The sequence below is a fragment of the Oratosquilla oratoria genome, chromosome 18 (assembly GCF_046742065.1).
Source record: "Oratosquilla oratoria isolate Oo_2021 chromosome 18, ASM4674206v1, whole genome shotgun sequence".
Taxonomy (NCBI): domain Eukaryota; kingdom Metazoa; phylum Arthropoda; class Malacostraca; order Stomatopoda; family Squillidae; genus Oratosquilla; species Oratosquilla oratoria.
In genome coordinates this window covers 21,071,226-21,084,317 of record NC_134794.1, presented here as the reverse complement: position 1 = coordinate 21,084,317, position 13,092 = coordinate 21,071,226, and the positions used below count along the sequence as shown (strand labels likewise).

The 13,092-nt window shown below is 37.2% G+C and overlaps 1 protein-coding gene across 1 annotated transcript; it reads right to left on the bottom strand.

Moving 5' to 3' along the window:
• Positions 1-11,396: 11,396 nt before the first annotated feature.
• LOC143034761 (uncharacterized) lies at positions 11,397-12,330 on the bottom strand. The gene is made up of 2 exons (XM_076201109.1): positions 12,270-12,330; positions 11,397-12,115 (listed from the first exon to the last, which is right to left on the bottom strand). The coding sequence occupies exons 1-2, from the start codon at positions 12,328-12,330 to the stop codon at positions 11,397-11,399; spliced, it is 780 nt and encodes a 259-aa protein (XP_076057224.1).
• Positions 12,331-13,092: the final 762 nt, after the last annotated feature.

Sequence of the window (13,092 nt, the reverse complement as noted above, 5' to 3'; positions counted from 1 at the left end):
CATACATATGTATATATATGTATATACTGTATATACATATATATATATAAACATATATATATATATATATATATATATATATATGAGAGAGAATGTGGGTGGGGAAGGGCAAACGAAGATGTGTTAGGAATAGAGTTTATTGCCCTAACGTTGCGACCAACTTGGTCTTCTTCAGAGGACTACAGCATTACAGACGGATCACAATTCTTATATTCGTAGTGAGAGGGAACCCGCCAAGGTATGAGCGTCATGTTTTCCCTTTGGCTAACGATTTAATTATTAGGACACTTGCTGCTTTCGAGAGGCATTTAAATCCGTCTCTGTCGTTGTTGTTCTTGTACCTTGGCGGGTTCCCTCTCACTACGAATATAAGAATTGTGATCCGTCTGTAATGCTGTAGTCCTCTGAAGAAGACCAAGTTGGTCGCAACGTTAGGGCAATAAACTCTATTCCTAACACATCTTCGTTTGCCCTTCCCCACCCACATTCTCTCTCATTTGTCTGAAATAATCTTAAATATATATATATGTATATGAGTGGTAGGGTGGTGAGTTTAAACGCCAAGAATCTGTTGAAGTTTTATTTCTGACGTTTCGTCCAACTAGGACTTCTTCCTCAATATATATATATATATATATATATATATATATATATATATATATATATATATATATATTATATATATATATATATACATGTGTTAAACAATCCTCAAATAACTTGTCTTCGTTTTGTCGTGCTAATTCTTAACACGTCCGTAACCCTTGAAAAGGTTAAATCTGACTGATTTCCATCAGATGATACTCCATCCTTAGGCGTATACTCTCTCGCTCCGTGTTTATGCCTCGCTTGATTAGATAATCATCTTAACCTATTCTTGTGATCTGACGACCTCCGGAAACCGTTCCCATTCGCAACCACGATATCGACCACATCCGCGAAATGACAAGATGGTGAGAAATCTACACCATGAGGCACTGAGTAGCTGCGGCTGAAGCTGTCACTATTAACCTACGAACCCTTGGGACTGCTGGGAGTCAGGTAACAGTCGCCACTGGGAATCAAAGAGAAGTACTGGATTCGAACCCACAAGTAAGCAAATACGAGACTGGTACGCTTCCGGTTTCGCCATCAACGCACAGTGACCGTGTCTTTCATTATTTTTGAAAATATTCAACATACATTGTCCATTTCAACTTTATGGAGACTTTCTGTGATAAATGATATGATCCAATCTGGATCATCACTATTTAATTGGTCGTCTCTAAGAAACATAAAGAGGAAACAAGAACCTCACTGCAGATGAAATATTCAAATAAAAATATAAGCAGATAAGATGTAACGACCTTGTTCTGCATCTAACCTAAAACTAGATATAACCAACTTCAACAATAATGTAACCTCCCTATGGGGCGTCCGAAGGTAGGACAGTGTTGAATTTTGAAATGAGAGTAGAATCTAAATAACTTTTGAAATTAGAATTAAATGTGCTGTAATTTATCTCAACTTATTTTCTAGTTGTTCGTCTATATCTTTTCTTATTCACTTGTTTATTCATTTACTTCCTGCATTCGTTTGTCATTCCACACTCTGCCGCGTCCTGGGACAAAGGTCTCATGTTGGATGTCGCTTTTCTCTCTCTCTCTCTCTCTCTCTCTCTCTCTTTCTCTCTCTCTCTCTCTCTCTCTCTCTCTCTCTCTCTCTCTCTCTCTCTCTCTCTCTCTCTCTCTCTCTCTCTCTCTCTCTCTCTCTCTCTCTCTCTCTCTCTCTCTCTCTCTCTCTCTCTCTCTCTCTCTCTCTCTCTCTCTCTCTTCTCTCTCTCTCTCTCTCTCTCTCTCTCTCTCTCTATCTCTCTCTCTCTCTCTCTCTCTCTCTCTCTCTCTCTCTCTCTCTCTCTCTCTCTCTCTCTCTCTCTCTCTCTCTCTCTCTCTCTCTCTCTCTCTCTCTCTCCAACTTTTCATTCCATTATAATTCTTTCAGCCAAGTCAGGACAGATGCACCGCGCTCATTAGAATTGGCACTCGAGCCGCAAAGCCGAATCTCATTTTCTTTCCTATTTTATTTCAGTCTCCTGAAAATTGCTTCTTCTCACTTTCTGCATTCTTCTTTATCCCTAACTTCCAGCTGGTCATCTGGATTTCCATTCTCATTTTCCATTTTATTTTATTAATATAAGCATAAGAACAGAACATAAAAATGAAGGAGACTACAAGAGACCATAAGGCTTACACTAGGCAGTTCCATGTCCATTACCATCTATCATCCTTATCTATGAATTTATTTAACCATTCTTAAAAGCAATCGATGGTTTCAGCGTTCACTATATGGTTACTAAGTCTATTCCATTCATAGACTACTCTATCGGTAAACCAGTTCTTGCCTATTTCCATCTTAAATATATATTTGTCCAATTCAAATCCATTACAGCGAGTACTGCCCTGCTATCTTGATATGATGACCTAGCCTGCATCACCCTTGGTAAAGCCTTTGATCCACTTGAACACGTCTGTCAAATCACTCCACACTCTGCCTGTCCTCGTATCATGTATCATTTTGATCATTCTCCTTTGCACTGATTCTAGTAGACCAATATCTATTCTATAGGACGCAGACCAAAATTGTACCGCATATTCAAGGATAGGTCTAACACTAGAAAGATATGATAACTACCTCTGCACTTTTATTCGTAACTGTCCAAGCAATGAAACCCAATGCTCTCTTACTGTAGCTCTATTTCTGGTACAGATGCACTGTTTCCTGGATTTAAGGTCAGGACTCACAAGCACTCTCAAATCCCTCTTGCAATCAGTTTGATCTAAAAAAGATGTTATATAAACTATATTTACTTCCTGGGTTGTATAAACCTAATTTCAACACTTGTACTTTGAGATATTGAAGTCCATTTACCATTTCACCCACCATACCATTTTTTTTTTTAAGATCTTCCTGCAGTCTCCTGGTGTCTTCTCCTGATCTAATTTAGTGTCCTATTTTTTGTCGCCCAAAAATTTACTAACATCACTAATAATCCCTTTGTCCAAGTTGTTTACATGCATAATGAAAAATAAGGGACCAGGACCGAGCCCTAGGGAACTCCACTAGTGATACTACCCCATTTGGATTTTACACCGGTAATGGTGACCCTTTGTTTTTTGTCACTGATCCATGCTCTAATCCATTCAAATGCTTTCCTTCCTATGCCATGGAATTTGACTTTATTTAGTAGTCTCTAGTAGGGCACCTTATCTAACGTTTTGCTAAAGTCAAGGTAACTGTGGTTATCTGACGACTTGTAGTCATTCATGTAAAAAGATAGAAGATTAGTTACACATGGTGAACCTCTGCTGTGAGTCACGAATCAAATTATATCTCTCGATGTGACCCCTGATTCTATTAGGTATTACTGATGCTGGTATTTTACCTACTACAAACGTCAAACTGATTGGCCTGTAGCTGTACAACGTTTACCTGCCCCCAAGAAATAGGCAAGAATCCAGTGTTCTCACTGAATATTTCCGTTAACTGGTTGCGGATTTCAAATTTACATTCCTTAAGCACTCTCGAAAAAAAATCATCTGGATCCGGGGATTTTGTGGCTTTAAGTCCAATCTGTTTGACTACTTCTTCCTTACTAATACTGATGTTAGTTAGTCTACATCCCTCATCCCCAGTGAAGATCGGGTCGCAGTCAGGGTCTTACCATATCTAACCTCCCCTTTGTAAGTACTTTGAGATTATGTTTATTTGCCTTGCTCATTTTTTCACCGAGTGTTTCAATACATCTTCGTCGTTTTTTGTTTTTGATGAGGCCTATCTTTACTTACTTGTTTGACAAACTTGATTTTGTAGTTACGTTACAATTAAGTGAAATAATGAATGAAAAATGAGTAAGTAAATAGATAGATGAATAAACAGATAAATAACTGAATAAACAAATAAATACATACATATACCAAAGGCTTTTTCCCCCTTACAAGGGAGGTAGCCAAAAAAACAAGACATAGAAACCACTCCCACCCATTCCATCCCCTACATACTTCACTACCTTCTACTCTCTTTCCTCTCCCTTGTCTTGGCACCTCCTGGATGAGGGGTCATCCTTGCATCATGTCCACTACCCTTGGTCAGAAGCAGTGTCGTAAGAAACAGCACATATACAGCAAGGCCGCTTTATTAAATCGGTAACCCCCCTCTCTGTCCCCTCATGCAAAAGAGAAGACGGGGAGAAATCCCTTCGGGCTGCGACAATTCATTTCTCATACATACTCCCTCACCCCACATCCCCCATCCACTCCCACTCATGCGTCACAACATCATCCGTACACTACACAACCATTCTTCATTCACCCCTATCTTCTGTCCTCTCCCGTCCTTCCTCAACAAACATTCCCCCCCTTTCCCAATGCCCCTTTAACCCCATCCATCCATCTCTGCCTTCCACACCTCTTTTATTAGTCTTCACTCATTCTTTCATATGTCCAAACCATCCCAATACTTTTTCATCAAACCTATCTCCCAACTCCCTTTCCACCTCTGTTCTCCTCCTCACTTTCTCATTTCTCAATCTATTCAGCCTAGTAACCCCTATCATACTTCTAAAGCACCTCATCTCAACACATTCAAACTCCTTCTCTCTTCCTCCTTTATGTTTCATGTTTCTGCCCTGTACAGTGCTGTCGGCACAATCACTCCTTTATACAATCTTCTTTTAGCACCCATTTCCAAATGTCTATTTCTCATTACACTTTTCAATCCACCAAGGCATTTACTCGCTTCTCTCAATCTACATTCTACCTCCACCCCACTCTTCTTATTCCTGCCACATTCGCACCTAAGTATCTAAAGATATCCACTTTTTCCAGTCTCTCTCCCTTAATACTCACTTTCAGTCTGCTGTCACTCTCTCCCCTTGTGCATCTCATCACCTTAAATTTACCTACATCTATCTCAACTTCCTTCTTTCGCACACCTTCCCAAACTCTGTCACTAACTTCCTCAAACCCCCCTCTGATCCTTCCACAAGCGCAGTGTCGTCAGCAAACAACAACTGGCTTATCTCCCACTTTTCTCCATTTTCTTCAACCATCTTCAATCCCTGACCCACTACCCTTGCATTTACCTGCCCTACCACCCCATCCATGTATAAATTGAACAGTCAGGGAGACAAAACGCATCCCTGACGAAGTCCCACCTTTACCTCAAACCACTCACTCTCTCCATTTCTAATCCTAACACAAGCTCTACTACTCTAGTAAAAACTCTTGACTGCTCTTAACAGCTTTCCTCCTATCCCAGATATCTACAATACCTCCCACAGTGCCTTTCTATCTATCCTGTCATAAGCCTTTTCCAGATCCATTAAAGCCCAAAATACATCGTTACCACAAAAATCTGATCTACACAACTCCTACCTTATCTAAACCCACATTATTCCTCATCAATTACTCCCTTTGTTCCTCTCCTAATCCTTTTAATCAAGATCATCCCATAAGCTTTCCCAGGTACACTTAACAAACGGATCACTCTAAAACTACTACACTCACACTTGTCCCCCTTTCCTTGTAAAATGGAAATGCAGACACTCCTCCAGTCCTCCGGCACTCTACCCTCTCTTAAACAAGTATTAAATAACCTCATCAGCCATTCAATCATCACTGTACCGCCTTACTCGCTCTCATCATCTTAACAGCTGCCTTCCCTTCATCTTTCCTTATTTCTCCTCCATTTTCCTCACTCATCACGGTCATTTTCTTTGCAATTCCCACTGCAACTACCTTTCCCTCCCTATCCTCCTTCACATTGAGCAATTCCTTAAAATACTCTGCCCACCTTCCTCTCACTGCCTTCTCTTCCATTATCATCTCTCCATCCGCACCTTTTACATTTTTTTCTCTACTTGATTTGCCTCATATTCCTCTCTTTATTTCCTTAATATATATATATATTATATATATATATATATATATATATATATATATATTATATATATATACATAAATACATACATATACCAAGGCTTATATATATAGTTATATATCACTTTAAAAAAAAATCATACTCTTACCCCATTTCACATCTGCTCTCCTCTTTGCCTCCTTTATTACAAAGGATTACAAAGACGGAGCATGTCGACAGGAGACCTTTTGGTCCATATCTAGGTCGGATGCGAAAAAAATCATAATTATAATAAACTAATAAATAAAAACTATAATAATGTAAATAACAAATAAAATGCATAAATAAATGCATAGGTATAGTTAGATGACAAACAAACAGGTAAATAATAAATAATAATAAATTGAAATATAACTAAAAATGAATTAATAAATGAGAATCAAACAGACAAATTATATAAGATAAATTACAATCATTACAGCATCTTGCTTAGGTGTTTATCTAAATTATTCTTAAAGCTTCGAACTGAACTACATTGCACTACCTGTGCAGGAAGTTTATTCCATTCATTAATTACACGGTTGGCGAAGTTGTTTCTACCCACTTCCTAATTGAATCTATTTCCGGACAGTTTGAGACCATTGTTTCTTGTCTGATTCTCATTCAATGTGAAAATGTTATCACTTTTGATGTTGTCAATTCCCTTTAGAATTTTAAAGACCTGTATCAAGTCACCTCCGAATCTACGTTTTTTTTTTTTAGGGAAAACAGATTCATATGTTTTAGTCGATTTTCGTATGATATATTTTTTATATTTGGAATCAATTTTGTGGCTCGCCGTTGTAATTTTTCCAGTCTGTCAATGTCTTTAATGAGATTTGGTGACCATACGGGAACAGCATATTCCAAATGTGGACGAACTAACGATTTATATAGCTTGTTAATGAGTGATGGACTTTTGAAGTCAAAAGATCGCGCAATCAGTCCTAGAATCTTATTTGCTTTCTCAGAGGCTGAAATACACTACTTAGATGATTTGAGATCGTTACTGATAATTACGCCATCTTTTTCACTATTCACTTTTGTTAACGAATTTCTGAATAACTTGTAATCGTACTTACTGTTCTTTTTACCTATGTGCATTTACTTGTGTTAAATTTCATTAGTCACTTTTCAAACCATTGCTGTAATTTATCTAAATCTTCTTGAATATCTAATTGGTTTAAGTGATCATTTGCCATTCCGTACAGTTTTGTATCATCAGCAAATTTGGAAACAGTAGATTTTAGTCCATGGTCTATATCATTTATATATACTATGAATAGAAGTGGCCCAAGAACGGAACCCTGAAGAACTCCACTTGTAACATTTTCCATGTAGAAGTTTTTCCATTTAAAACAACTCATTCAACCAATTACTAGTCCAACTTAATAGGCTACCACTTATTCCGTGTGAAGCTAATTTAGTAAGTAGTCTTTCGTGTGGGACGGTATCAAAAGCTTTTGCAAAATCTAGATATATTAAATCTATATTGTTTCTTTTGTCATAATTCGAGATAACTGAGTTGTAGAATTCGAGTAAGTTAGTTACGCAAGAACGTTTCCGTCTGAAACCATGCTGGCTATCATTTATCAAACGGTTACTTTCTAAATGGTTTTCGATAGCATCTCTGATGATAGTTTCCATTATTTTTCCTATGATTGAAATCAAACTTATAGGCCTATAGTTATTGGGTTTCTTTTTGCTAGCTTCCATTCTCTTGGGACTTCTCCGGATATGATGGATTTCTTGAAAATAATCTCTAATGGAACAACAATCTCATTTTTCATTTCTTTTAAGATTCTTAGATGCCAACCGTCAGGCCCTGGTGTTTAATTAACTTTGAGTTTCTCTATACACCTTTTAATTTTTTCTTTTGTTATATTTACCGTAGTGAGTAAGTTTACCCTAGACTTTTCACAGGTTTCAGTTTGGAGTTCACTTTGAGGTGTTTCGTTTACGAATACCGAGCTAAAATGATTGTTTGAAATATTACACATTCCTTCATTTGAATATTCAAGTCGACTATCAGTAGATAAAAGTGGACCAATGTGATTCCTAACAACCTTTTTATCTCCAATGTAACTATAGAATTCTTTGGGATTCTTTTTGGATTTATCAGCGATATTCATTTCGTATTGTCGTTTTCTTTTTCTTATTGTCTTTTTTAAATCTCTCTGTATTGATACATAACTTTCATAGTCCTTAGACGCACTCGAGCACTTATATTTCTTATAAGCCTGTCTCTTTTTAGCAATACTTTTTTCAGTTTCTTTGTCGAGCCACTGTGGGTGAGCCTGATTTGGGGGACGTCTGTCTTTAAAAGGGATGTAAGTATGAATCATCTTAGTGAGCGTATTTTGAAATATTCCCACATCTCATTTATTATGCTTTATTTCTCTTCTCTTTACTTTGTACCTTTTATATGGTTCTCTCGTCCTCATTTGTAACCAATCTATGAAAGCTTGCTTCTCCTCAATCCCTTCGTTGCTCCCTCATCCCACCACTCACTACCCTTCCTTCTATTTTCTTCCATCCTTCTTGTTCCACACACCATCTTTGCACACCTTATGACTCCCTCCTTGAACCATCCCCATTCCTCCTCCACTCCTAGTTCTACTCAATCCTCCACTCCCTCCAACTTCTCTCTCAGCTTCTTCTTATACTCCTTCTCCTTTTCTTTCTCATTTAAGCAGTTTACTCTAAGTACATCCCTACCTTCTGCCCTCTACCTCTTTCTCCACCTATCCTCCACTCTCAACCTACCTCGCACCATGTACATCCTGAACTCTTCCTACTATACTCCTGGTTACCACCATATAGTCCATTAACGCTCTATCTACCTCCCTTCCATCCACCACGTGTACTTATGCTTGACTTTATTCCGAAACATTGTATTTGCTATCATCAACTCTCTTTAGAGGAACATCTCCACCATCATCTCTCCATTACAAATTTTTCCTGAAACTCCACACTTCCCAATCACTCTACCTATTGCTTTATTTCCTACCCTAGCATTAAGGTCTTCCAATACAACTACATTGACATCCCTTTCTAGTCCCTCTATGCACACATTTAAATTTATCAAAAAAGCCTCCCCTTCCTCTACACTCTTCTCATTACCAGGTCCATATGCACTTACAAAAACCCACATATCCCTTCCCAGCTTCACCTTCATCCACATTAACCTTGAAGAAACCTCCTTCCACTCCACTACACTTACTAGTATAGCCACCCTTTCTCTCCCTTGTCCTCTCTTCACTCCTGAGAACCTCCCAACTACATTCCGAAACTCACACTCGCCCCTCCCTTTCAACTTAGTTTCACTCATTGCCAACACATACGTCTTTCCTCTCACAAACATACTCCTTATCGCTTACCTTTTACTCTCATCTGCACCACATCCACGCACATTAAAAGACCCAACCCTTAGGGTACTGGTTGGAAAATTCCTAGACCCTCTTATGCCTTTACTTTTTTTTTTTTTTTTTTTAGGAATGTCCCCTTTGGGACTACAGGTAGCAGGATCCCTAGTCCTATCCCCGTCCCGTTTTTGTCGTCTCGAACGACTTAAGTGGAAATACTTGGTGGCAGCATTCTTTTCCCCCACCACGGGGTAGGATAAAAAAGGAAATGAATATACAGAGAAATGGTACAGGACAGTAACAAAGGGTGTGCGGGGGGAAACCATAGCAGAGGGACAGTCGCAGTATAATAAAAGTGTCATCATTTCTCTAGGAACAGAGATTTCCTCTATCACAGACAAAATGATGTGTGGCTCTGCTCCGTAGGGGCGCCCAATATAAATCATAAAGTATCAGCTGTATGCTACTTTGCCACAACAATATGCAGCCAATACCCCAGACATAAATTAAATAAATCAATACCTAAGTAAACAAATTAGTTGATTACCAATAAATAAATACATAAATTAACAGATAAATGAATAGATTAACAAATACACAAAGAAACAAATATTTAGATAGACAAAAATAATAAACGAATAAAAAATTGATAAATGAGTGAATAAAAATCATATTAGAAAAACATAAAAAACACACACATACACACAAACACAGATAGATACATATAAACACACACACACACACACACACACACACACACACACTATATATATTTATATATATATATATATATATATATATATATATATATATATATATATATATATATATATATATATATATTCATATGTATACATATATATGTAGGGAAGAGGACAAACGCAGAGTATGGGAGTCCAATATATTTTACGTTTCGCCCAGCAGGGCTTCTTCAGAAATAACATCGATGAAAAACATTTTACTCCTTATATAGCCCGAGCCTTGCGGGGAGAAACAAACATTAAAATGGTGTACACACAATTTGCGCAAATTGCTTGTTACTTGTAATTAAAATTGCCAATGGTTTGTTTATTGTAAAAAATCCACTATTCTGATTTATATTTTCTATGAGGGATATAAACGCCGATTCTAAACATCTACGTTTCATTGTATGGTTTTCATATTTTATAATCTTGGAATTATTCCAATCAGCATTGTGGCCGGTATCGAATCTATGTTTAACAATGGCATTATTCATATTGTATGTTTTCATATCATGTTTATGTTCTAATACTCTCTTATCAATACCACGGAAACTTTCACCAATGTAAACCTTTTCACATGGCACACAATAAATACCTGCTTGACGAATATTTTCCCTGCTCTTATTTCGGCTTTTAATGAGATTACCAACTGTTACTGAGCTGGTTTTAACAACTTTAACACCAGCCTTGTTTAATAATGGGGAAATATTGTCTGCAACTGAGGTATTAGGTAATATGATCCTCTTTGTATATTCTTCTTTTATTTTTCCAACTCTTTTGTGAATAATTCCAGCTTTCTTCTTGGCTTTTAGAATAAAATAAGGAGGGTATTTTAGTTCAGTAAAAGCGTTAAAAATGTTATTAAATTCTTCATCCAAATACTCCTCTGAACATATTCTTAAGCCTCGAAGATAAAAACCTATGATAATTCCCATTTTGGTTTTCTTATCCGTAGCAGAGTAAAAATGTACATAATCATTATTATTTGTCTTTTTTCTAAAAACTTTAAACTTTACATTGTTTCCGTCTCTTATCAAGATAGGGCAACATGTTGTCTGTTTCATATTCTGCTGTAGACTTGATACTATCTTCTACAAGATTTAATTGATTTAAAATTCTACTCAAATCTAACTTACGCGGAGCTATTATAAGTACATCGTCGACGTATCTAACCCAAACTAACTCTTTAGGGACAATGTTGCTAAAACTGGTACTTTCTAAATATTCTAGAAACAAGTTCACCAGCACTGGGCTTAGTGGGGAGCCCATTGGTAAACCTGCTGTCTGTCTGTAATAATCATCACTAAAAGTAAAACAACAGTTTGAAATACAAAGGTTCACTAGTCTGATAAAATCAAACAGGTACAGGCAACTCATCATGTTCAGACAATACATTGGTTAACACTTCGATGGCTTTTTTAGTTGGTACATTGGAAAATAACGACACTATATCAAAACTTGCCATCTGCTTATTTTTCATACTTATATTTTCAATCCTATTAATAAGGTCACCAGAATGTTTAAGATTTTTACCACTAATGGTGCCTACTTTGCCAGAGATTGTTTTGGCTAATTTTCTGGCTAGTTGGTGTAGTAAACTACCTACACCAGAAACAATTGGACGAAGTGGTACGTTTGGTTTGTGTAGTTTGGGAAGACCATATATGTATGCTGGGAAATGGACTTTCGGTAGAAGATGTAACATACTTTTCCCTCCAGGAGCATTGGAAAGCGTGTTCCTAGCACATTTAGTTGCTTCCTTCATGTTATTTTTGTAAATAGTCTCACTAATCATTTCATATGTATTTGTGTCCTTAAGCAAAATTTCCATTTTTGTGTTGTATGTTGATTTGTCTAATATGACTATGCCGCCACCCTTGTCTGCAGACGAAATGTATATGTGGTCATCTGAGGCCAGCTTTTTCAGGGCCTCTATGTATCTTTTGGGAATGACAGGTTCTTTAATTTCAGACAATGACGCTAACAATACACCTTGTATAAAACCACGATCAAATTCAGAGTCTTTATAATTGTAGTTTTTCACAGTTAAATCAATATTTCTGTCACTTTTTTCTACACCAGTTGCAAATTTTAATCCGAGACTTAAAGCTTCAATTTCACACTCACTAAACTGTCTGCTCGAAAGATTTTGTATAAGGTTACTTTTCCCGGCGTTTTTCCATTTGCTGTGGGCAATTAACCGATTTAGTTTTTCCACCAGTCTTACTCATCTGTTCGTAGCCTGCAGACTTCAGTATGGATAATGATAACATTAAGTTGAAATACATTTAGACTTCTGAAGAAAGCCTACAGCTTAAGAAACAGAAGGGACTTCCTGTCGAGGTGTTTTGAAGAAAAAGTCACTCCTAGATGCACTCCCAAACAACTTTTGGATTTTAATCACCCATTTCCGATGGTGGTGAAGAAATACCTTGAAGATAGTCGCGAAGTACTGAAAATTCACACTTCAGAAGCATTCGAGGATGCTAGAAAAGCCGGTGTAGGAGCCCGTGAAATCCTGGACCAGAGAGAGGGACGCCACATTCGTCAGATTGTAAGTACATACAACGAACGTCAAAAAGTAAGACTGGTGGAAAAACTAAATCGGTTAATTGCCCACAGCAAATGGAAAAACGCCGGGAAAAGTAACCTTATACAAAATCTTTCGAGCAGACAGTTTAGTGAGTGTGAAATTGAAGCTTTAAGTCTCGGATTAAAATTTGCAACTGGTGTAGAAAAAAGTGACAGAAATATTGATTTAACTGTGAAAAACTACAATTATAAAGACTCTGAATTTGATCGTGGTTTTATACAAGGTGTATTGTTAGCGTCATTGTCTGAAATTAAAGAACCTGTCATTCCCAAAAGATACATAGAGGCCCTGAAAAAGCTGGCCTCAGATGACCACATATACATTTCGTCTGCAGACAAGGGTGGCGGCATAGTCATATTAGACAAATCAACATACAACACAAAAATGGACATTTTGCTTAAGGACACAAATATATATGAAATGATTAGTGAGACTATTTACAAAAATAACATGAAGG